Raw genomic sequence first — 23,548 nt, 5'->3', positions numbered from 1 at the left:
TTAACACACCTGGACATAGTAGGTGCTTAACCTTAACAACTGCTAAGTGAATATATAAACACAGGAAAAACATTCTTGAATTAAGAGAAGATGTGATTTTCACTCCTGCCTTGGGTAGGACTCAAACTTCCAGCTCTATCTATAGACTGATAAATAGTATCATTTCTGTCTATGCAGTACAATTACAAGAATAAATGAAATCAAAGTACTACATCAAATACAGATAAATGTATTAAGTATAATCCAAGAATATAATCTTTTAATGTTTATTATTTCACCTAGATATAGCAAAGATTAACTATAGCCAATGTCTAAATTGTGGATGAATATAGGTGTAATGAAAAATAGGTATTTTACATATCTTAGCACTCATTGTTCTAGAAATTAAGGGTGACCTCAATTTAATATCATTATGCTGTACAGACCACACTAAGTATTAGCATCAGAAGCTATGCTATGTTATAGAGATAAAAAGCATAGACTTGATTAAAATAGGTATGAATTATAGCACCATATTATTACTTTGCTTTCTTATTAGCATGATCAAATTATAAAATGCTAATTATAAAATGCCTTTATAGCATTTACCATATATATAAATAGTTTACATATATTATCCCATTATTCTCACAAGAGTCTCATGAAATAGGTCCCATTATTCCCATTTTACATCAGAGGAAACTGAAGTTAACTGTTTGGTTAACTTGTCCTGGGTAGCAAAGCTATTATGAGGTAGAGCAGAGATCTGAGTCTGCCCAGTCTGGTTCTAATCACTAGCCCACTGCAGCCAATCTATAATGACATGACAGATGAGTACAATGCATGACCCACAGGAAATTCTTGATAGACGTTATATTCCTTTTGTACTAATGCTACTCAGGTGATGATGATATATGCAACTGGTCCTGAAGTCTTGCTCCATTATCGCCTGACCACGCCCCCAAGCCATATGGACTCTGTGAAATGGAGATCTTCTCTGCATGGTGTACTACCCTCTTGCCCGTATAAAGCAGAGTTTCCAAGAAAACTAGAAAAAAAAGCATCAAACCATTTTAGGAAGCTATTAATTCATCCATTCAAATGGGAGCTAGATATATCTATTTTTTCTTTCGTTGAATCATTAAAATGTCATTATTCTGGGCTGAGGCAAAGGTAGAGAGTTTGCCAGTTCTTCCAGACCCTCTGATTGTCTTTCAACAAATCGCAGCATGTCAATGTCACTGTCTATTACAATCAGCACGGTTCACACTGTGTTCCCTTGCTCCAGCTCTCCCTCCCCTTCTGAGAATCTCAGAAGCTCTCCTCTCACAGGGATGTTGCTGCAGTTCCTCCTTTAGCCTATCATTCAGGGAAGAATGGTGTGAAACACTCTCTCCAAATATAGCTCCCATTTCTGCAATGCTTTTGGCTGGCGCCTGCTTCAGATGTGAGAAATATATTTGCTTACAACTATTGAGGTAGACAGACTTTTTCATGGTTCCTTCACCTGGGTTAATTCTTATATATAGATCTTTGTGGGTACCAACATGCTTTTTCATTGTTTTCTTACAAAATATTTTTCTAGTTTAATACTTGTCCTATTTCTATAAATATCATGTGTCTCCACTGTCAGCTACACAGGGGTTCTTGAATTATGAACTGCACAACGTCAATACTTAAGAATCATATATTTTTAAAAATATTGCTTACTTTTTATTCTTTATTTGTGTGTGTTTTTCTAATTATGTATCTGGTCACTCGACATGTAGCATCTTAGTTCCCAACCAGGGATCGAACCCTTGACTTCCACATCCCTGCACTGGAAGCACAAGAGTCTTAACCACTGGACCAGCAGGGAAGTTCCAACATTTTAATACTGATTCCTTTAGCACTTGCCATGTACCAGGTTCTACATTAAATGCTTCACATGCATTCTCAACAAACTTACAGCAACAGGGCAACAAAGAATTACTGGGCCAAAAACGGCAAGAGTGCCACGATTGAGAGTTCTGATCCTGAGGAAGTCTTCTATCTCTCAGAGATAACATCCCAACCGTACTTACTACCTGCTCTGTGGTGTCTATAAGGCCATGAACTCTTGGGGCTTTGTGTGTTTTACTGATAAAGAAATTAGCTTATACATTTCAATCAATAAAATAAAATAATTAAACTTGATGATCTCTAAAATCTTTCAGAAAATGTTTTCATTTTGTGGTTAATTAAAAAAATAATATCAAGGTAATGCTGATCATCCAGAGGGAAAAAAATTAAAAATTCATTGGCCTACAGGCAGACATAAGCTCACATTGTCAGGGCCTTTTTGGTTAGCTTGCCTGGGGAGATTTGGGTAAAACAGTATGTTGTTAAGAAAAAAATTGAAGGAATATTTACTTATAAGAATCATACAAGTGAAAACACTAGGACTTAACGTTAAAATAAGCAACCAAAGGAAATACTAAAAATAGATGAATGAGATACTGAGAATGAGAAATCAGGAACACAATTAAAGAAAATCTTATTTAAAATCAAGGGAGTAGCAACTTAATGAACAAGCAAAACTGCTCAGGGACTATGAGAATTAGGCATCTTCTAAGACCAATTAAAATCCTCAACTATGCATTATATGCGCATGTACACACACACATTTTTAAAATTCCCTCAGTGACAGTAACAGACTTATTCTTTTATTTTGATCTTAAAACCTCTTTCAGGTAAACGGGATTTGTATTACTTGGCAAATATTCATGATAATTACAAATTTAGGAAAATCACAGTAAGATAAATGTAAAGGAAATGATTTATTTATAAAACTCAAAGTAACATTTAGTGGTACAAATCTGCATAGACCCTTTTACTTCAACAGCATCAGCAGACAGGAGCCTGACTCAATTCTCTAAGAACAATCAGCATTTTAAACTAATGGGAGTAAGTCTCTCTGAGAACTGAAACTATTCTTTAAGCCAAAATATTCAGACAATGACTAACCAAAGGCATTACCATATTCACAGAGCACAAGGTTTGGCTTATGGATTAAATCCACAGTAGTTTGTACTTTGCATGTGTGTGGTTAGTCACTTCAGTCATGTCCGACTCTTTGCGACACCATGGACTGTAGCCCGCCAGGCTCCTCTGTCCATGGGATTCTCCAGGCCAGAGTACCAGAGTGGGTTGCCATGTCCTTCTCCAGGGGATCTGCCCGACCCAGGGATTGAGTCTTTTATACCTCCTGCCTTGGCAGGTGGGTTCTTTATTGCTAACGCCACCTGGGAAGCCAGTTTGTACCTTATATGTCTATAATAAATATTCTTTATATAATGAAAGAAATGCATTGCTGCAAATATACAATTTAATACTAATGGCAAATTAAGTTATCTAATGTTTATGGGAAACTGTTTGTAGACAGATTATCTTAAAAAAGTTTCTTTTCATTCCCCCCTTATAAAAAAATCACACAAATATAAAAATTAGTGAAAAGTAAAAGAAATCCTACACATTTCCCAAGATAGTTAAAAGTGATATAGACCTGAATTAAAATATCAGCTTTGCTTCTGTCCATCTGTGACTCTGGGCAAGTTTCCAACTCATGGGGTGTATGAAAGGAGTGAAGTACGAAAGACATCTAATTCAGTGCTTAGAGCCTTGTGTGTTCAGAACTAGTGTTGATTCTCTTCTTTATAGTATTTATTCAATCCAGCAAAGATCTGCGGAGCTCCTCAAAAAGAAAACGTGGCTCAGATGGAAAAGAACCTGCCTGCAATGCAGGAGACCTAGGTTTGATCCCTGGGTTGAGAAGATCCCTGGAAAAGGAACTGGCAACCCACTCCGGTATTCTTGCCTGGAGAATCCCATGGACAGATGAGCCTGGTGGGCTACAGTCCATGGGGTCTCAAAGAGTCAGACACAACTGTGCAATTAACACTTTCTAATGAAGAAGGTGATGAATTTAACATATATGCCTGGAACCATAAGTGGTGACTTGCAGAAAGGGTATCTTGGTTTATGCAAAAAGGGAGAGAATTCTCAGCAGTCTCCCATGGTAGGAGAAGAGAAGGCATGGGGGAGACAGAGCTCAGAGCTCAGGGCATGAGCTCAGCCACACGCCCCTCACACAGAGGCCGCTGGACGCTCCCCACCTACTATCCAGTCTTCTCCAGGGGCTTCTGTCAGAGCTCCATAGACCTTGCTCCCTGAGAACTGATGTCAGGGCTTCTATCTGGCCCTAAGCTCATGAATCCCGAGGCATGGTCTGACGCTGTCCATCAATGAGTTGCTAGACTCCAAGGCCTCAGCAGGCACAGAGGGTTAGGTCATATCCACTTGCACTTGAACCCAGCTGCCCTGTGACCTTGGTAACTTAACAAGTTTTGGGTGATCTCGGGGTTTTTTCATATCCCGAGTTTTTCTCAGCCTGCAGCATATTAAAAAATGGGCCAGCACTGGACACTTACGGATGGCTTGCTGTTGCCAAAATATTGGCTCTCTGTACACAGGTGCCAAACAGAAATACAGAGACAGAGTTTTGGAGGAAAGAGAAACTTTATCTCTTTGCCAGGCAGAACAGGACAGAACAGGCTCAGGCCTTGAAAAATTGTATCCCCACTTGGAGAAGACAGTGAGAAGTTTTATAGCAATGGTTCAAAGAGGATGTGATCAGCTCCTGGACATTCTTCTGATGGGCTGGTGGTGAGGTAAGCAAGAATTAGCATCATTAACCTTCAGGTCCAACTGGTCTGGGGTCTACAAGCTTGCGGGCAGCACACCATTATTAAACCTTAATTTCTCCCACCTGGAGAGGGTTTCAGTATCCACAGAATATCTCAAAGATATTGTGCATATCCTTTTCTGGGGCACCAGGACCTTGCCCCAAGGCTGTACGATTGTTTCTCTTGACTATTTGTTTCTCTCTTGTCTTGCATCCCTACTTAGCGACAGCTTGAATCTGCACACTGGAACTCAAGAGAAGGTCGTGGAGGATAAATGAAGGCTATTTCCTATAATTAAAGAAATGGGGAACATGGAAAGGCTTTGTGTCCAGAAGCCCCCGAGGGCCCTGTTTGGTATCTTTACTACTTGGTGTTGAGATAATCTTATTTAAACTGCCTGCTAGCTCCAGAAGGGCAGTGTCTGCTTCACCAGAAATGCCCATTCCTCTGAAAAAAGAAATGGCATCTGGGTGGAGACTCATCCAGAAGCACAGGACAGTGGGATGAATGCTCTATGACAGTGGACCCCTGCCCCTCACCCCAGTCAGTCAACATGATAACACATCGTTTTTAGCAACACCGTGGTCACCAGAAAGGTAGTGGCCTATTTGGGGGCTATTATTCCTTTTTAAAAATATGCCCCATCTCAGTTACCAAAAATCAATCAAGGGCCAAAGTGTGAGCTGTTTTTCTGTTTTCTTATTTAAATTGCTCCCGTGGTAAACATGACAACTGCAAACAGGAAACGAAGCAGAATATATTTGCATGAGTCAATGAACCACAATTATTTTAATGCATTGGTGACAGCCTGTGTTCTTCCAATATCTTAACCTCCTCAGAAATTTCACTTTAATGCCAAAATATCACTTATTCTGGATTGCACAAAGTGTACTGTAGTAATTAGGTGCCACCTTTTCAAAGACTAAATATAAAAATAGTGAGCAGCCTCATGGTTATGCTCTGGTTCAAAATGAATTCTAATTAGCTTCACTAAAGAAAATGGCTTACTCTCTTCTTCCCTACAATGTAATGCCTTTTGCACACTCTGACTAAGTTAATGAAACACAAAAGTCTTTTTATGAGCAAGATGCTCAGATATACTTAATATGGTACCTCAATAGAAAAGAATGCTGATGCGTTTCAGACAGCAGTAAACCAAATTACGAGTCATTTCGGTTTACCAAAGAGAGTAGGACTTTCTAATTTGAAAGGATCGAGTTTTAATTAGGTGAATGATTTTTCAAGACAGTCAGAGAGGGCAAGAACATAGAAGAGACTAATGAGTTTTTCACCTGCAAAACTCTGGACTGTAATAAAGCATCACTTCATGTCTTTTCTGAGCACGGCCCTGTCAGAAGGAAACTGACTTCTCACGCATAGGTCTAGTGTTTGCTGCAAGGTGAGCCTTACAGATGCTGATTATTTCCTTTAAACATTTGGTCGAAACTCCAGGTACCTCCCACCAAGTGGCACCCATGATTAAGCAGAACAATTAGCTAATATTACTGCAGACGAGGAATCATTCAAGACACTGGAGCTAGTTCCCAGAGGAAGGGGGCTGGGTGCACACGGCACCCTCCCCCAGGAAGCTCACAGTCTAGCAGGAAAGACAGCCAGGTAACAGAATTAACCTCAGTGAGGTGGACATGATCACTGCATTTAGGAAAGGAAGAAAGAATAAAGTAAGGATATGCACTTTTTGTAGAAATAAAGTCAAACTGATAAAGATAGTATCATTTCATTGTTTCAGAGCTAAAAAGTAAAGTATGCAAATACACAAGAGATTAAATTCATCCTACAGCAACTGTCAGCTGCTTCAGTAAACAATTGCTTTAACTGATGCTTGTTATCCCGATTTCAGAGACAACTTGAACTTTCTCTCCTGGTTCTCTCATTGCCCAAAAGGCCACAACTTTTCATATCTCACTGGTTATTTCCTATTTATAGAGATAGATTCATCATAAACTATACAGGTAAGATTTACAGTCAACCTCTAAGATTCCCTTCCAAGTAATACTTGGGTCCCCTGGAAGTTATCAAGTCTACCAGATGTTCATCTTCCAGTAAAAACATCAGGTGGCACTGTGTCCAGGTACTTCTCTAAGATTTCTGTGTTTGATCAACAGCTGACTCTCAAGCTGACATTTCTAATCCATTATCTTTAAAAATCCCACCTTGCAGAACCTCCAAAGCAAAGTTCCTCAGAACAGAGATGCGTTTGCTTACAGGAATGGGGGTGAGAAGGCATCCAGGTCTTAGAAAAACTGGCAGGGTAACAGGAAGAGATCTCAGGACATAATGACTGTCAAGGATCAAGTTCAGGTTAGACAGCAGACGAATTCCTCAGCAGAGGTCTGGCAAGACAAGAATCACTTTGCTGTGCACAACAGAAGAAACGAAGTGTGTAATCCCTTAAATTAAATCTTGCCTTCAACATAAGACAAATAAAGAGTGTGGAACATAAAGTCATCACTTCGTCTCCTAAGTGAGCGATGCACCTGAGAACTGTGGACGGGTTCATGCTGCACATTCACTTATCCATTCATACTTTCAATAGATATTTACTAGATGCCTTTTATGTGCCAGGCTCTAGGAACACAGCTGTTGATAAGACAAGAACCTTGCCACTGTGGAGCTTATATTTTCACAGGCGTGACAGTCATCAAGTAAATTATTGAAAGAAATAATATAATAATTTCAAGTAATGGTAGAAAGCTAGGAAGAAAAATAAGGGAGGATAAGACAAGAGAGTAAGGAGCAGATTAAGTTTTTTTAATACGGCCAGGGAAAACATGAAGGGGCAACTGAGCAGAGTCAGGACTGCTATGGAGGGGTGAGTCAGGTAAATATCTCGGAGAAAGATGCAAAGTTGAGAGTGGCGACTGGTAACTTTCCCTGCCCATGTGAGTAATAAGACTCCATGATTTTATAATTGTACTCCGTAGGAAGATATTTTCCTGAGTACAGGTGACAAAAAAGCAAACTGAATTTTTAAAAAGGAGTTGGTTAAACAAAGGAGAAAAGGGTAAATGTGCACCAGACATTCCTGTTTGGGAGTCATTCTCACATACTACAAATACATAAAGAGATGCCTGCTGTGTGAATAATAATTCTATCCAAAAGTTGGTGGGGGAAAGAGGGTCCCAAAGGCCCTGAGGGTGGGGCAAGCTTGCCGGAGTAGGAATGGGAGCTAGACAGTGGCTGGAGGTGACACAGCAGCTCAAGCAGAGATGATGATGGCCAGGACTCGGTGGGTGATAATAAAGCTGGTAAGATGTAGTCTGATTCTGAATATGTTTCTTTTGAAACATAAGTAGACTGAACATGCATCCAATGCTCAGAGCTGCCCCTCTGCTGCACCATGCACTGTAAGAGTTCACAACAGCTCTGATGGGGACACGTGAGGCTCACTTCACAGGCTGAGGCTTAGGTTAATCATGTGGCTCCTGTGTTTCTGGGCTCTCTCTGCCCAACACGACCACAAAGTCTTAGCGGCTCCTTTACCACTGTGCTCAGTTTAGAATGGTGCAATCTCACTCTTAACCAGCTCAATGACATCAAACCTCTATCTTGAGCCATATGTTGCTTTACGTCTCGCAGGCAATTGGTTCAGGTCAATTGGGTACCAGAATCACCTTTTTCACCATCACCCTATACTATTCCCCCAACTTTGATGAGCAAACTGGGGTCCTCCCTACTTGGGGAAAATATCATGATATTGTTAACTCTTTGGCCAGAGGCCTACCTCCAAGATAATGAACCTTTAGCACATCAACAAAATATCACCCAACTCAATTAAAATGTCTAATAATTTCAGATTCATTATTGTATACACTTTGACTGTGTTAAAGTAGTTTGTGTACTTGCCAAGTTTGCCATTTGTTTGTCTTTGTGCTGCTCTCCACACTCTGGTGATTTTTAGTGAGTCACTAAATCATGTCTTACAGGTAATATGTACCTGTACATACTATTAGCGATCTAAAAAATTATTTTATATTGGAGTATAGTTGATTTACAATGTTATGTTTGTGTCAGATGTTCAGCAAAATGATTCCGTTATACACATACATATATTTATTCTTTTTTAGATTCTTTTCCCATATAGGTTATTACAGAATATAGAGTTCCCTGTGCTATACAGTAGGTCCTTGTTGATTATTTTTTACATATATAGCAGTTGTGTGCTCAGTTGTTCAGTTGTGTCTGACTCTTTGCAATCCCACAGACTGTAGCTCTCCAGGCTCCTCTGTCCATGGGATTTTTCAGGCAAGAATACTGGAGCGGGTTGCCATTTCCTCCTCCAGGAGATCTTACTGACCTAGGGATTGAACCCATGTCTCCTGGGTCTCCTGCACTGACAGGCAGATTCTTTACCACTGAGCCACCAGTGTTCATATGTTAATCCAACATCCTAATTAATCACCCCTCCCCACCTTTCCCCTCTGGTAACCATAAATTTGTTTTTTATGTCTGTGAGCCTGTTTCTGTTACATAAATAAGCCCATTTGTATCATTTTTTTAGACTCCAAATGTAAGCGATATCATATGATATTTGTCTTTCTGTCTTGCTTCACAACTCAGTATGATAGTCTCTAAGTCTATCCGTATTGTTGCAAATGGCATTGTTTCATTCTTTTTTATGGCTGAGTAATATTCCACTGATATCTTCTTTGTCCATTCATTTGCTGATGGACACTTAGGTTGCTTGCATGTTTTGGCTACTGTGAACTGTGCTGCAATGAACACTGGGGTGCACTGTAACTTTTCAAATTATGGTTTTCTCTGGATACCTGCTCAGGTGTGGGATTGCTGTATCATATGGCAGCTCTATTTTTAGTTTTTTAAGGAACTTCCATAGTGGCAATTAGTAAATTTTAAAAGTCCTTCTTTCATGTCAGGATTTTATATGGTCAAAGGAAAAAGCACTGTTTCTTTAAATACATACAGAACCATGGGATAAGAGAACCTGAGGAAGACTCTAGATTCACCCATGGTGGTGGCTGTCAACCCTGGTGGCCCATCAGAATCATCTGGAGAGTCCCCTCATCGCCACCAGACAAATTACATCAGAATCTCCACAGGTGGGACCTGGGAGTCTGTCATTTTCAAACCCCCCAGAAGATTCTTATGTGTGGCCAGGATGGAGAAGCACTGATCCAAACCAAGTTCCCCTCTGGGACCCTCCTGCTTATCACTTTCAAACGAAAGAAAACAAGATCCAGAGAGGGGAAGTGACTTGCCAACGGTAAAGCCAATTTGAGGCAGAACCACAACTGAAAGCCAAGTTTCCTAATACCCTGTTCAATTTGCACTTAGCCCCAAGACATGGAAAAACGGAAGGAACAGGGAGGGCGTCACCAACCACAGTCCTGATGATGCTGTCACCGAGGCTTTACTTCTCTTTTAATTCCCCACCTTCTGTGTTCTGCCCTGACTGTCAGGCTAGTCCAGCTTGCAGCAGAGTGAAGCAGAAAGCTGTGCCAGGGTCTTGCAACAGCACCAGTGTTCATTCTGACAGATTCAGCTGACAGATACTCTTTCGTCTTCAAAGGAGAGCCATTCTAGGGAGCGAGCATGTAACTGAAGACATCACTAGACAGGCTTAAAGAAAATGCTCTATGTCTTCACATGAATAGCCTTTGACTTACTAGTGCCACATTCAGGCACTTGATCTAAGAGAATCATGAATGTCCACCCATTTTTAGGCACATAAAGATGTCTACAGCAGCACTGTTTAGGTAGGGGCAAAGTAGAAGCATCAAGGAAGTTTCAACATGTGCCTTTAAATTTTAAAAAGCTATAAAAACAGATGTAATAGATTCCCAGTTTGGTAAAGGGGAATATGTAACCACCAAGTGAAAAAACACTAGAGGTGAGTGAGTAGCTAAATTATTGATGGTTATCTTCCTTTTTTTTTTTAATGTCCTATATTTCCAAAATTTTCTACAAGGCATATGTCTTTCATTTTAAAATATATACATATACACATGGATATTAAAGCTGTTGCTGTTGCTAAGTCGCTTCAGTTGTGTCTGACTCTGTGTGACCCCATAGACGGCAGCCCACCAGGCTCCCCTGTCCCTGGGATTCTCCAGGCAAGACCACTGGAGTGGCTTGCCATTGCCTTCTCCAATGCATGAAAGTGAAAAGTGAAAGTGAAGTCACTCAGTCACATCCGACCCTCAGCGACCCCATGGACTGCAGCCTACCAGGCTCCTCTGTCCATGGGATTTTCGAGGCAAGAGTACTGGAGTGGGGTGCCATTGCCTTCTCCGGATATTAAAGCTACAGGACAATAAACATATCCACAGAATTGTATTTGGTTACAACATTTTTGTATACCCTGATCCTTTTGCTTGTTACTAGTGTGTCTTTTTTCTCCTGAGATGAAGGGCATGAACCCGGCACTCACTTCATGTCATATTCTACAAGATGAGTCAATCATTTTAACAGGAGACTCAAATTAGAATCCCCCTGACCTCATTGAAACAAGTTAAAAGCTAAGAAGAAAAAATTTTAGTGTCATAGAATATTTTTTCATGAAATGAGAGCAGCATGTTACGAGAGTCCATCTTTCCAGTCTGATTTAACAGATCTTAAGATTTACTGAGCACTTTCCATGCACCAGGGATCACGCTAGGCTTTGGAACTTTACCATGAGCAAAAAGCATCTAAAAGCCCTCCTTCTTGTGGCCCTTACATTCTGGAGGGAGAAGACATGCTAAGGATAAGGAAAATGAAGCAGGGAGAAGAGCAGCGTGTGCTGGGGGGAGAGAGGGGGGATGCTGCCATTCCAAACTGAGCAGCTAGGGAGTGCCTTGGTGATGAGGTCATGGAGAAGGGGCCTTAGAGACGCAGCCAGTGCTGCTTATCTGGGAGGAAGAACATTTCACACACCTTGGTAAATAAAGGAGGAAACGCTTTATTAAACAGAGGGGAAAACATCTTTTCTTTTCCACCATTCTTTGGGTCACTTGGAATTACATGTAGGTATAATCAGTTCATGGCTACAGAATGGTCAGATGAATACCTTCTGAAGAAAATGAGGATCAGGGAAAATACTTATGGGAGAAAAACGGCATTTGTACACTGACAAGACCTCTGAAAAATCTCAAATCCGCCTTTTCAACAGTGCTTACTGGCAGATTGTGTGTGTTAAAAGCAAAGTTATGATGGAGAGATACCAGGCTGAATTGGTTAAGAAAGACAGTATTTCCTGGATCTTGCCTAATATATATGCTCATTATATAGTTCTGCCTGGACATGAACTAGACACACATTTAATTCAAAAACACTTCTTTTTCAAATCTCTATCATGAAATATGGGACTTCCCTGATGGCCCAGAAGGTAAAGAATCCACCAGTAATGTAGGAGACACAGGAGATGTAGGAAAAGATGTTCCTACCTCAAATACAGAAAAGCCTAACAATCCAATATATAAGCTTTAATTTTATGGCAAATGATTCTTATTTCTACTGAAAATGATTTTCTAAATACTGCTGTATCATGGAATAGATAAGACTTTTTAAAAAATGATACCAGTAGAAATAAATTTATAAACAGTGCTTTTGAGGCAGTAAAAGAAATTTAATTTTCTTCTCATATAGAAAAATAAAAGAACTAGATCAAATCGTAATATTAATATTTTTATTTCACTCTATAAAGCACACTTATCCTATCATGAGCTAAATGGCCAAGTGATTAACCTCTCAAAAGTTTAAAATGAAAGATTATAGTGCACCTATAGACAAGGTTTCCATTTAATAGAACCACTGTTATTGCAGCTCAGTGGAAGAACAATCAAACAGCACAGGCAGCTTTATTTCTCTGGTTTTATATCACCCACAAACCCTCCAGAGCTGACATAAAATGAAAGTCAAATTCTATTCAGATTAATTCAAATTTAGCAACTCAATTTACATGATAAAATACACAGAATTTCAGCATCATTTCAGTCACTCAGTAGTAAGTGAAGGTCCTCCTTTGAGTATATACAAAGTGAAGTATCTCTTCTGAGGATAAACTGAAGACTTTCAGGGGCTATCAAAATATTAAGTTCTTTATACACCAAGTTTCATGTCCAAAAAAATACAACAATTATGGTCAAGAGCTTCTTTTTCAAAAGCTGAGACTGGTTTCTAAACACATTTGCATTGCATCAGAAGCATAATCATTCCTTTCTAAGAAACGAGAAGAATGAGTTATAAAGCGCGAGGCTCTTTATGAACCTTTCCAAATTTCACAGTCATAAAATTCCTTCCATTTTGAGAAGCCAGGGGATTTTTAAGAATAGAAGCATCAGGAGAGATGAAGACAGGATTCTTACTAAAGATTAAAAGGTAAAGGCAGGATTTTATGATCTGAAGTCAGTAAACAAACCATACAGTTTCTTGAAATGCCCAGACCATATTAAGTTACATTGCCAATAATGTTATTTAACACTGACACTAAATTATGGCTTTTAGTAAGAGAGTCTGGAATTTCTGGCTATTTGCTATCCACCTGCTAGCAGAGAGACAGGGGAAGAAGTACAGTTGAGCACCATATAAAGACAAAAATACTAAGTAGGGCGGGTGAGATTCTTTTGGCCTGGGAGATTAAGACCAGGCATAAATGGTAACTTTTCCATACGTAGCTTAAGAGGGAAATGAAATGGAAACTGAGGCTGTGAAGAAGTTTAAATTTAGAAATGATAGAGCATCAGGGGCTCTCAGGCTTGGGAAAACCCTTTGGTCATCCCCCATCGGAACTCTGGGCATAAATCCTGTGTTCAGTGCCCACCTGAAGGCAAGAGGAGGTTTCACCTCCCAAGTAAACCTCTTCCATCTCTCAACAGCTCTAACTTTATAAACTGCTTTTTCTCCTTTGCTTAACCAAGTCTGTGTTCTATAACTTCTCCTCACTAGTCCTGGTCTGTCTCCATAAAGCTGGGGCTCCAAATACATAAGCCTCAGGGCTGAGGCATGGGGCAAATAGGAGCAGGGCAGGCCCAGAGCCAGGACATCCACAGTGATGGGGCCTTGGGCCGGTTAACGGGCACACTGTTCATCTAAACGGCCAGTCACTTCTCTGCCCAGACACGGGGCCCTGTCATCAGATCTCATGAGGAGTCAGAAATGTGATTTTTAGTAAAAGTATCCTGTTTTTTTTTAATGTATAAGGAATAAACTGTGGTGTTCAAATAGCTCTTGACACGCAACTAATCCAAACTTCTCTATTTATAAGTGAGAAACCTGAGGCCCTGGATTGAAAGTGACGGATCAAAGCCAAATGGTTAATCAGAGGTTGCCCTGGAGGAGGGCAGCCCCAACACAAAATCCCATCTCTCCCGTCACAAAAATGCAGTCTGCAAGGCCATGTGTATTGGGCTAGTAGATGTGCTGGAGTATTCAGAAATGAGAATCAGCTTTAGATCACTTCCTGTCTCCACTATGAAGTCACCACTGTCCACAGCTAGTTTGCAGGGTTTGAGCAACAGCTACAAGCACAGACTCAGGAGACAGATTGCTCAGGTTTGTAAGCCTGGGTCCATCACTTACTACCTGCAGAGTCAAGTCACTTCCTCTGTCTAAACCTCAGTTTCCTGATCGGTGCAAGACAGCTGAGAACAGTACCTATAGCTCAGCGCGATTGTGGGAATTAAATGAACTGATACACAAAGTGCTTACAACATGCCTGACACACAGTAAGCAGCGCACAGGCAGTATTATTACTACCCAGAGAGAGGGCTGCCACATGCTGGAGAGGGGTAAACGCATTACTTAAAGGAAAATGTAGAACAAAACGACACAAATATATCCTAAAAATAAGAGTTCTGCAATAAATTCAAGCAGCTAATTACTTCACAGAGGCTGTAAAGGAAGGCTTCCACACTTACAGTAAATGCAGCATGGACCCACACAATAAAATCTGAGCACCCACCTACACAGCAAAGAGCCTTAATAATCTCCTACATTTTTTTCCTCCAACCTTGGAGAAGGCCCTAGAATACATGAGATACACCCCACTCTGGGCTCCTCCTCACCAAAAGCTGAGCTTGTATTTTGGATGGTTACTGCAACTATCCTCCCTCCCTCCATCTCTAGGTTATTACTAGGAATCCAGTTTCTCAACAGTTCTTCCTAGATGACTAGATGCTTAGTTTTCTCCTTTCCCTTTAACTGTGTACTAGCAAAAGACAAAAACATAGCAAACACACTCTTCAAAAAAGTTAAAAAGGAAATGCATGATTTCTCCAACATTGTAACTCGGACACTCACCGCCTCCACACACTTACAGATGTACCATATAAATACAATGTTCACCATATAAATATATACAAACTCTACGTAGGTACATCTCATATTTCACTGATGAGGCTTCAATTTAAGTCATGAGAAAACACAATTACAGGAGGAAAATTCTCAAATGTTCACCCACCATCAATAGGAGCTGGGACACCCGGTCTCAAGTCATAGAAACCACAGAGAGAAATTGGCATGACAGCTCTGACATCACAAGAGGGTGAATGAAGAGCTCTTTACTAAGGCTGCCAGGGCCACTGTGAGCCCCTGGGGGCCTGGGAACCCACAGAGTGGTTCCTGTCACCATTCACAATGCCTATAAGGGTACACATATTGACAGCTCCTGCCAGCTACAGACACAAGCACTGTACACCTATGAATTCATTTAATTTCCATAACCACCACCTCAGGCTCCCCCATTTCACAAATGAGGAAACTGAGTTCTTGAGAGGCTAATTTGCTCAAAGCTCCACAGCGAGAAAATAGCAGAGCCAGGACACAAACTTAAGGGGCTGGTGAGAGGCCACATTCCTACTTACCACTTCCCAAAAAAAGCCTCTGGGCTTCCCTGCTAGCTCAGATGGTAAGGAATCTGCCTACACTGTAGGAGACCTAGGTTTGATCCCCGGGTTGGGAAGATCCCTTGGAGAAGGAAATGGAAAACTACTCCAGTGTTCTTGCCTGGAGAATCCTATGGACAGAGGAGCCCGGTGGGCTAACAGTTCATGGGGTCACAAAGAGTCGGACACGACTGAGTGACTCTCACTCAATACAGCCTCTCGAAACTGCTGATACCACTTCCCTCAGAGTATACTTCAAATTTCACAGGCAGCTGAGCAGCTCCGAGGAGATCATTTGGGCCTGGCTGCCTTTTCCTGTACCTGGCAGAGTAACTGGAGCTCTCTGATGGAGGCTGCATTCCTACACAGCTTTTCACTCAAGCCCTCCTATTGCTGTCTCACAAAGCAAACATGGGGAGGAGCTCTTAAGCACTGAAGATGCAGTTCCTCATATTCTTTGAGAGGGGGCATAGAGAGTCTCTGGTCCATGGGCTTTTTTTCCCTTCCCAACTGAAAGAGGTAGAGCTCTTTTTATTTACTAACCTCCTTTCTTCTTTTGGGGCTTCCCTGGTGGCTCAGACGGTAAAGTGTCTGCCTGCAATGAGGGAAACCCGGGTTCGATCCCTGGGTTGGGAAGATCCCCTGGAGAAGGAAATGGCAATCCACTCCAGCACTCTTGCCTGGAAAATCCCATGGACGGAGGAGCCTGATAGACTACAGTCCATGGGTTCGCAAACAACTGAGCGACTTCACTTTCTTCTTTAAGACAAACCATAGTTGAGCCGAAGAAAACAAATAATGGTGAGCAAGGGGGAAAGGAGCAAAATGAAAAGTAGAGAAATAATTGCTTAGTTTCTAAGTCTTGTCCGACTCTTTGCAACCCCATGGACTGTTGCCAGGCTCTCCTCTGTCCATGAGATTTTCCAGGCAAGAATATTGGAGTGGGTTGCCATTTCCTCCTCCAGGAGATCTTTCCAACTCAGGGATCAAACTCACATCTCCTACTACAATATTGTAGGCAGATTCTTTACCTCTGAGCCACCAGAGAAAGAATTAAGATGATGTTAAAAAGTAACTTTCGGGCTTCCCAGGTAGCTCAGTGGTAAAGAATTCACCTACCAATGCAGGAACTGCAGGAGCCGTAGGTTCAGTCTTTGGTCAGGAAGATCTTCTGGAGGAGGAATGGCAACCCACTCCAGTATTCTTGCCTGGAAAATCTCATGGATAGAGGAGCCTGGTGGGTTACAGTCCATGGGATCACAAAGAGTCAGGCATGACTGAGTGAGTGAACACATATGCAAAAAAGTAACTGCCAGTCATCAGGGATAGCGTATAAGATATACTAGACAGCATATGCAAAAGCAGAGACATTCCTCTGCCAACAAAGGTCCGTCTAGTCAAGGCTATGGTTTTTCCAGTGGTCATGTATGGATGTGAGAGTTGGACTGTGAAGAAAGCTTAGCGCCGAAGAACTGATGCTTTTGAACTGTGGTGTTGAGAAGACTCTTGAGAGTCCCTTGGACTGCAAGGAGATCCAACCAGTCCATTCTAAAGGAGATCGGTCCTGGGTGTTCTTCGGAAGGAATGATGCTAAAGCTGAAACTCCAGTACTTTGGCCACCTGATGCGAAGAGTTGACTCATTGGAAAAGACTCTGATGCTTGGAGGGACTGCGGGCAAGAGGAGAAGGGGACGACAGAGGATGAGATGGCTGGATGGCATCACTGACTCGATGGACGTGAGTTTGAGTGAACTCCGGGAGTTGGTGATGGACAGGGAGGCCTGTGTGCTGCGATTCATGGGGTCACAGAGTCGGACACGACTGAGCGACTGAACTGAGTCATCAGGGACATGCAAAGGAGAATGGCAATGAAGACACTACTTCACAACCACCAGGATGGGCAAAATCAAAGAGAATGACAAGCGTTGATGAGGATGGACAGAAACTGGAACACTCCTACACTGCTGGTGGAAATGTGAGATGGTGTTTCTTTGGAAAACAATCTTACAGCTCCTCCAAAGGTTAAACCAGACAGTTGCCATATGACCCAGAGGTTTCACTTCTGGATATGTACCCAAAAAAAACGTCCACACACAAACTTCTACATGACTGTTCACAGCAGCATTGTGTACAATAACCAAAAAAGTACAAAGAAACTACGCGTCCATTATTTCATGAATTTTTAAAACGTGGTTCAGTTCAGTTCAGTTCAGTCGCTCAGTCGTGTCTGACTCTTTGCAACCCCATGAATCTCAGCACGCCAGGCCTCCCTGTCCATTACCAATTCCCAGAGTTCACTCAAACTCACGTCCATTAAAACATGGTATATACACAGAAAGAAATGTTATTTGGCAACAAAAAGCAGTGTAGTACTGATACACGCCACAGCACTGACAGATTTTGAAAACAGTAAGCTAAGTGAAAGAAGTCAGTTACAGAAAAACCATATTACTTGATTCCACTCACATGAAATGTCCAGAATAGGCACATGGGGACAGAAAGGAAAGGACTGGGGGACTGGAGAGTAAAATGAGGAGGAAAAGCCAATGAACGCGGGGTTTCCTTTTGGTATCAGTTGTGAGGGTTCTACAACTCTGTCCATAGAGTAAAAGCCATTAAGTCGGCCACAGGGGTGAGGAGGAAGAATGAATTGGGAGAGTAGGATGGACATAGGCACACGAGCCTGTGTGAAATAGATAGCTAGTAAGAACCTGCGGTCCAGCTCAGGGAGCCTAGCTCAGGGCTCTGTGATGGCCTAGAGGGGCGGGATCGGAGGGTAGGCGGAGGCTCAGGAGGGAGTGAATCTATGTATACTTATGGCCGATTCACTTTGTTGTATAGCAGGAAGTAATACAACATTGTAAAGCAACTATTCCCCAATTTTATGTATATATATATATATATAGAGAGAGAGAGAGAGAGAGTGAATCCTGTGCTACATAAACTCTCTCTCAAGAAACCAGTAATATTTTAAAGAGATTTTTTTAAAACTGATTACAAACTAAAGCTACTAATCTATCCCAGGAGAATCTGGGTCTTTGTGAATGAGAAAACCATAACTGCAGAAGTGTCAGAAACCCCAAATCATAAGCCAGTAAAGAAAAATCAGAAAGGCAGGCTCTATGGAAAGGGAAAGGGAAAATGACTTCCATTAACTGAATTTCAAGACAGTGGGTGTGACAGTGTCATATCACCCCAAACTCACAGATATTACATGATGGGTTGTGTAACACTAAATTCAGACTTTCTCCTCACCTGAAAGTGATCAGTGCCAAAAATAAAGGATCTGGAGGAGAGGTGAGAATTTTTTAAAAATGTAAAGGCTGATGTTCACTTTTTGGATACTGAAGCAAAAAGTTCAGGAATGTAAGGAACGTCTGATATATTGCATCCCATGTTCACAAAATAAGAATATCTGATCTAAAACATAAACCTAAGATACGTTTCCTAAGATACAACTGAGTCAGAATTCTGAATTCAACTAGAGAAAGTAAAGCCTTCAGGTTCTCGAGCTAAGTGTCGGAGCAGCACTGGCACAGGTTCAGGTTCAGGCAGAAGAAGTTAAAAGTGAAAGGTTCGCCAAGCTACCAGGTCATAGATCTCCTTATAATGAGACTTTAGCAGCCATCAATGCAATCGCTGACTAAAGTGCATCCAGTCCCTTAATGTGGCAATACATCAAATGATAATATGGAATTCTCATGGCTATTAGCAGTGACAATGTTAATGCATTTTTGGAAACAAACAGCTAATAGAGAATTTCCTTGACATTTTTTAGTCTAAATTTCAAACTATTACCAAGGCCTTTATTTATTCCCACTACATCTTAGTCAAGCATCATTTTGTGTGGAAAATCTGCTCACTGCTTCCTATAAAAACAGATGAGCCATTAATTGATCCAGTGTGTTGGCAGTTCTTTTTAGACAGAAACAAATGATGCCTCTTAACTTTGTGTTTGAAGCTGAAGAATCTGATTTCATGCACATGCAAAAAAAGAGACATATTTAAAGGATCCTGCAAAGGCGACTAACAATCTTCTTGAGGTAAAGAACAAAAACAAAAACCCCTCCTTCATGCTCTCCTCATTGAGGTTTAGATATTAAATATGTTTCCAAAGATCTTTTACATGATTTAAAATGCTCTTCCACAGTCCTCCAAATCCTCGACTATCATAAAGTTTACACAGGGCTCTTATGATTCAAGGTCAGAGTATAATCTTTTTCACCTACAAAACTGTTGAGCTCAATAAAGTATATCCTCAGTGCTCTATATTAACTTTTTAAAGAAGTTAACTGCCCCTTCCTCCCTTTCATTCATTCATGCATTGCATTATTTTTTACCCTGAGTTAGAAATACTGTGTCCAGCTCTGTGCAAACCCATAGATAGCAGCCAACCAGGCTCCCCCATCCCTGGGATTCTGCAGGCAAGAACACTGGAGAGGGATGCCATTTCTTTCTCCAATGCATGAAAGGGAAAAGTGAAAGTGAAGTCGCTCAGTCGTATCAGACCCTCAGCGACCCCATGGACTGCAGCCTTCCAGGCTCCTCCATCCATGGGATTTTCCAGGCAAGAGTACTGGAGTGGGGTGCCATTGCCTTCTCCGGAAACTTCCCCACCCCACCTGTTTGCAGCAGGGTTAAATTCCATGTCTGTAACAGCTGATGCTGACCACGAGGGGCAAACCCACTGTATATTTCCCTAATAGGTGACAGGAGCTCTGGGAATGAAAACTTGTCCCCAAAGAATGCATCCCTCCTCCAATGTGGCCAAAGCCTGCTACTCCATTTCAGAAGCATAACTGTTTAATTTCTTTAAAAGCCAGATTTTAATAATGTCTTTGATCCGGTGACTCCAGTAAGAAAATGAATCTGCCACTTCCACTCCCTGCTACTCCCTCCCCGATGCCACAGCCTCAAACCCAGCTTCTGGCAAAGAGGGGGCAAGGTTCTAGAGGCGCACAGAAACAAGAAGTAACCCAGAACTCAAGGAGGCGAACCTGCTAAAATGAGCTGCTTTTGCTAACAAACCTGGAGAGGTCTTTGCTGTTCCTACCAAGGAAGCACTGTTATGTCAGGCACACGGAGAAACAGTGCGTCTTAGGGCAGTCATGGATTTCCAGTCTGGGCACCCTGCGATCTTTACGAAAACCTTATTATTTCTACCGTGAAATCTCCTTTTCGCCCTAAAGGAAAACTTCAGCATACTTAACCTCCCAGGCGGGGGGCAAGGATTGCAATACTAGAAAAGCAGGCGTAACTTTATGGCCACTATGCTCTTGTTGGCTTGTGAAGGATTCTTGATCATTTACCATCGTGCCTGCCTGTCAGCCTGTCCGGATGACAGCTTGGCAGAGCACAGGATTTTCAGTATTATTTATGACGTGCGTCAACCCAGCGGGTGGCGCGGGGTGGGGGTGGGGGGGTGGACTCTTAATCTCCCACGAAGAGCTGAAACCCTGAAACCCGACTTGAGCAAGTTGGCGGTGGCGAGCGCCAGCATCAGTAATCCTACCTCCCTCCTGATACAGAAACGCCGGCATCAGGAGTATACCTGATGCACACACAGAAGATCAGATCTCCGGGTGGGTCCCAAACAGATGCGAGGCCACTCACTAGCCCAGAGCAACATCCGAGCCCTGCCCGCCCCCTCCTCCCCCCTCACACCCCACCTTCCAGATCCTCCTCGGAAAAGTTAGGCCCCCTCGGCCAACCCCTGTCCGAGTGGCTCTGTGTTAAGTGGAACGCACTCCCTGGTCCCCCAATGCAGTGAGTCCTCTCTTCTTTGCAAATCCCACGAAGTGACGCAGAGCGAAACTTAGTAGGTCTAGGCAACAGAGACGCGTCTTTAGCAAAGCACAGACTTTCCAGAAAGGAGCGAGGAGGCAGGCGCTGGATCCTTCTCGGCGCCTCCACCCGCCCTGGGCTCCCCGCCCCCGCCCCGAGCCCGCCCGGAGCCCGCTTACCTGCGTGGGGCATGGTGATGGTCTCGTTGGTGTTGGAGCCCACGTTGAAGATGACCACGGCGGAGGCGTTCTGCAGGAACGCATTCCGGATCTTATCCCTGTAGGTGCAGTTGCCCTTGGGGATGAGGGCTATCCAGTTCTTGCCGTGGGCCGGGGCGGCGAACTTGGTGTTGGGGTCGCAGGCCAGACGGTCGTGGGCCGAGCTGGCCATGACCACCTCCCCGCGGGCGTCCTGCTTGGGCGAGTGCTCCCCGTAGCGCCCGCACTCGCTCTTCTCGGTGTGCAGCTCGGTGGCGGTGGTGCCGCCGCCCGGCGCCCCGGCCCCGGAGTCCGGCGCGGGCTCGGCGTAGGTGATGTTCACGAAGGCTGTGTACCATTCCTCCTTCTCGGCCACGGTGAAGTCCAGGCAGACCAGATGCACGAAACAAAAGGAAAGCAGCCATGTTGAGAGAGCCAGGCTGCGGCACGCTTGGATGAGAGACATTGCCATCTTTATCCGCCGGGGCCCCCTCCCCGCCCCCCGCGCGCTCCCCCGCGCGCCGTCCCTCCTCCCCAGCCCCGGCCAACCCCGGGCCGGCCGCTCGTCGTTGTCCTCCTCCTCCTGCTCCTGCTCACTCCCGGGCCCGGGGGGCCGCGGCCGGGACGCGCAGCCGCCGCGGAGACAGGATTCGGAGCGAGCGGATGGCGCCGGCCCCTTCCCCTTTCAGCCGGAGCGTGGCGGTTGCATCTCGCTTCGCGGGCGCCGGAGGGGCGCGGGCGGAGGGGGTGCTCAGGGTTTGCAGCGGAGTCCGGCTGCTGAGTGTCCTGCTCCTTCGCCCCGCTTCTCCTTCTGGCATAGGGGTGGCAGGGGGCCCGGGAGTGTGCGGGGTGGCGCCCCGGCGCCCTGCAGCCCGGGCGGGGACGGGCGCGGCTGCTCGGAGCCCGGGGTGCCGGCGAGGTGTCCCGGTCGCCGTCGCCGAGCGCTGGGGCGAGCGGGTCCGGCCGCGGGCGCGGCGGCCGCCACTGCTGTGCGCCGGGTCCCTCGGGCTGTCGGCACTCGGCTCCTCGCTGGCTGCGCCCAGCACACACTTGCGGCGGGAGGGGCCGGCTCGGGGGTACCGGGAGCAAGCCGGCAGAGAGAAGACTACGCGGTCAGTGTGTGTGTGCGTGTGCGTGTGTCTGTATATGTTTGTGTGTGTGTCTACTGTGTGCGTGCAAGGAGGAGCTTAGTGTGATGTCAAAGAGTCTAGGCTTCTCTTGCCACGCTTCCCCGGCTCTCTCTTTATGGGCAGCAGCGACCCCTGCCGGGTCTCAAATTCCACCTAGTCTGCGACTTGGTCCAGGTGGAGGCGAAGGGAGGAAGCGACCCCTAGACCTAGGAGGACAGGAACAACTTCCTGCATCTTAAATGTAGAGACGTGTGTGCGTGTGTGCGTGTGTGTGTGTGTGATAAACTTTTCAGTTTGCAGAAGGAACTGCAGCGAACTCCCTGATTACCCATCCTAGGGCCAACGGGTAACTTTAGTTGGTAGCCAGGTCCTTCCAACCCCATGCCTCGAATGTCTAGGGCGGCGATAAACAAATTTGAACGTACATCCGTGTCACACGGAGGCGGAGGCAGAGTAGCGGGTATTTAGAATTCAGATTGATGGGCCCTGCTGCAGTTTCTCATTCGGTACATCTGGGGTGAATTCCATATTATGTTTTTCTAACAAGTTACCAGGTCATGTTGATGCTTCTGGTCTAGGGACCACCCCATCAGCATGCGTCTACACGTGGGCTTCTTTCTTACTGTCTGGCAGCAAACGCGATATATGTTTTCCTATAGAATGAGTGTTCTCTAACTCCGTAAGAAAATTAATTGGGTGAGCTATTTCTTTACTGTTTTTTTTTTCCCCCTAGTTGTCATGACAGGTAACAGAATACTTACAGCATCAGTAGGCAAGATACGTTGGTTTGGGGGGATTGTTTCTAGAGTATTGCCCAGCTGTGCATAGAGATCACAACTAGTTAGCAGAGAGTAAGCCACTCTGGAGTTGTGTTCTTAAAACTTCGATACAGCAAGTAAATGAGTGGTTAA

The 23,548-nt window shown here is 43.7% G+C and overlaps 1 protein-coding gene across 4 annotated transcripts in view; it reads right to left on the bottom strand.

Moving 5' to 3' along the window:
• Positions 1–22,312, bottom strand: part of RNF150 (ring finger protein 150) — a 281,398-nt gene extending 259,086 nt beyond the window's left edge. For all 4 annotated transcript variants that reach the window (XR_008200795.1, XR_008200796.1, XR_008200797.1 and 1 more), the window contains exon 1: positions 21,490–22,312. Coding sequence is in view for 1 of the 4 variants with exons in the window: in XM_052654384.1 (XP_052510344.1) it covers positions 21,490–21,979 (490 nt within the window). In the remaining 3 variants the exon portion in view is untranslated. The remainder of the gene's footprint in view (positions 1–21,489) is intronic.
• Between the last annotated feature and the right edge of the window lie 1,236 nt (positions 22,313–23,548).

Source organism: Budorcas taxicolor, chromosome 17 (genome assembly GCF_023091745.1).
Source record: "Budorcas taxicolor isolate Tak-1 chromosome 17, Takin1.1, whole genome shotgun sequence".
Lineage (NCBI taxonomy): Eukaryota > Metazoa > Chordata > Mammalia > Artiodactyla > Bovidae > Budorcas > Budorcas taxicolor.
This window is presented reverse-complemented; position numbering and strand designations above follow the sequence as displayed.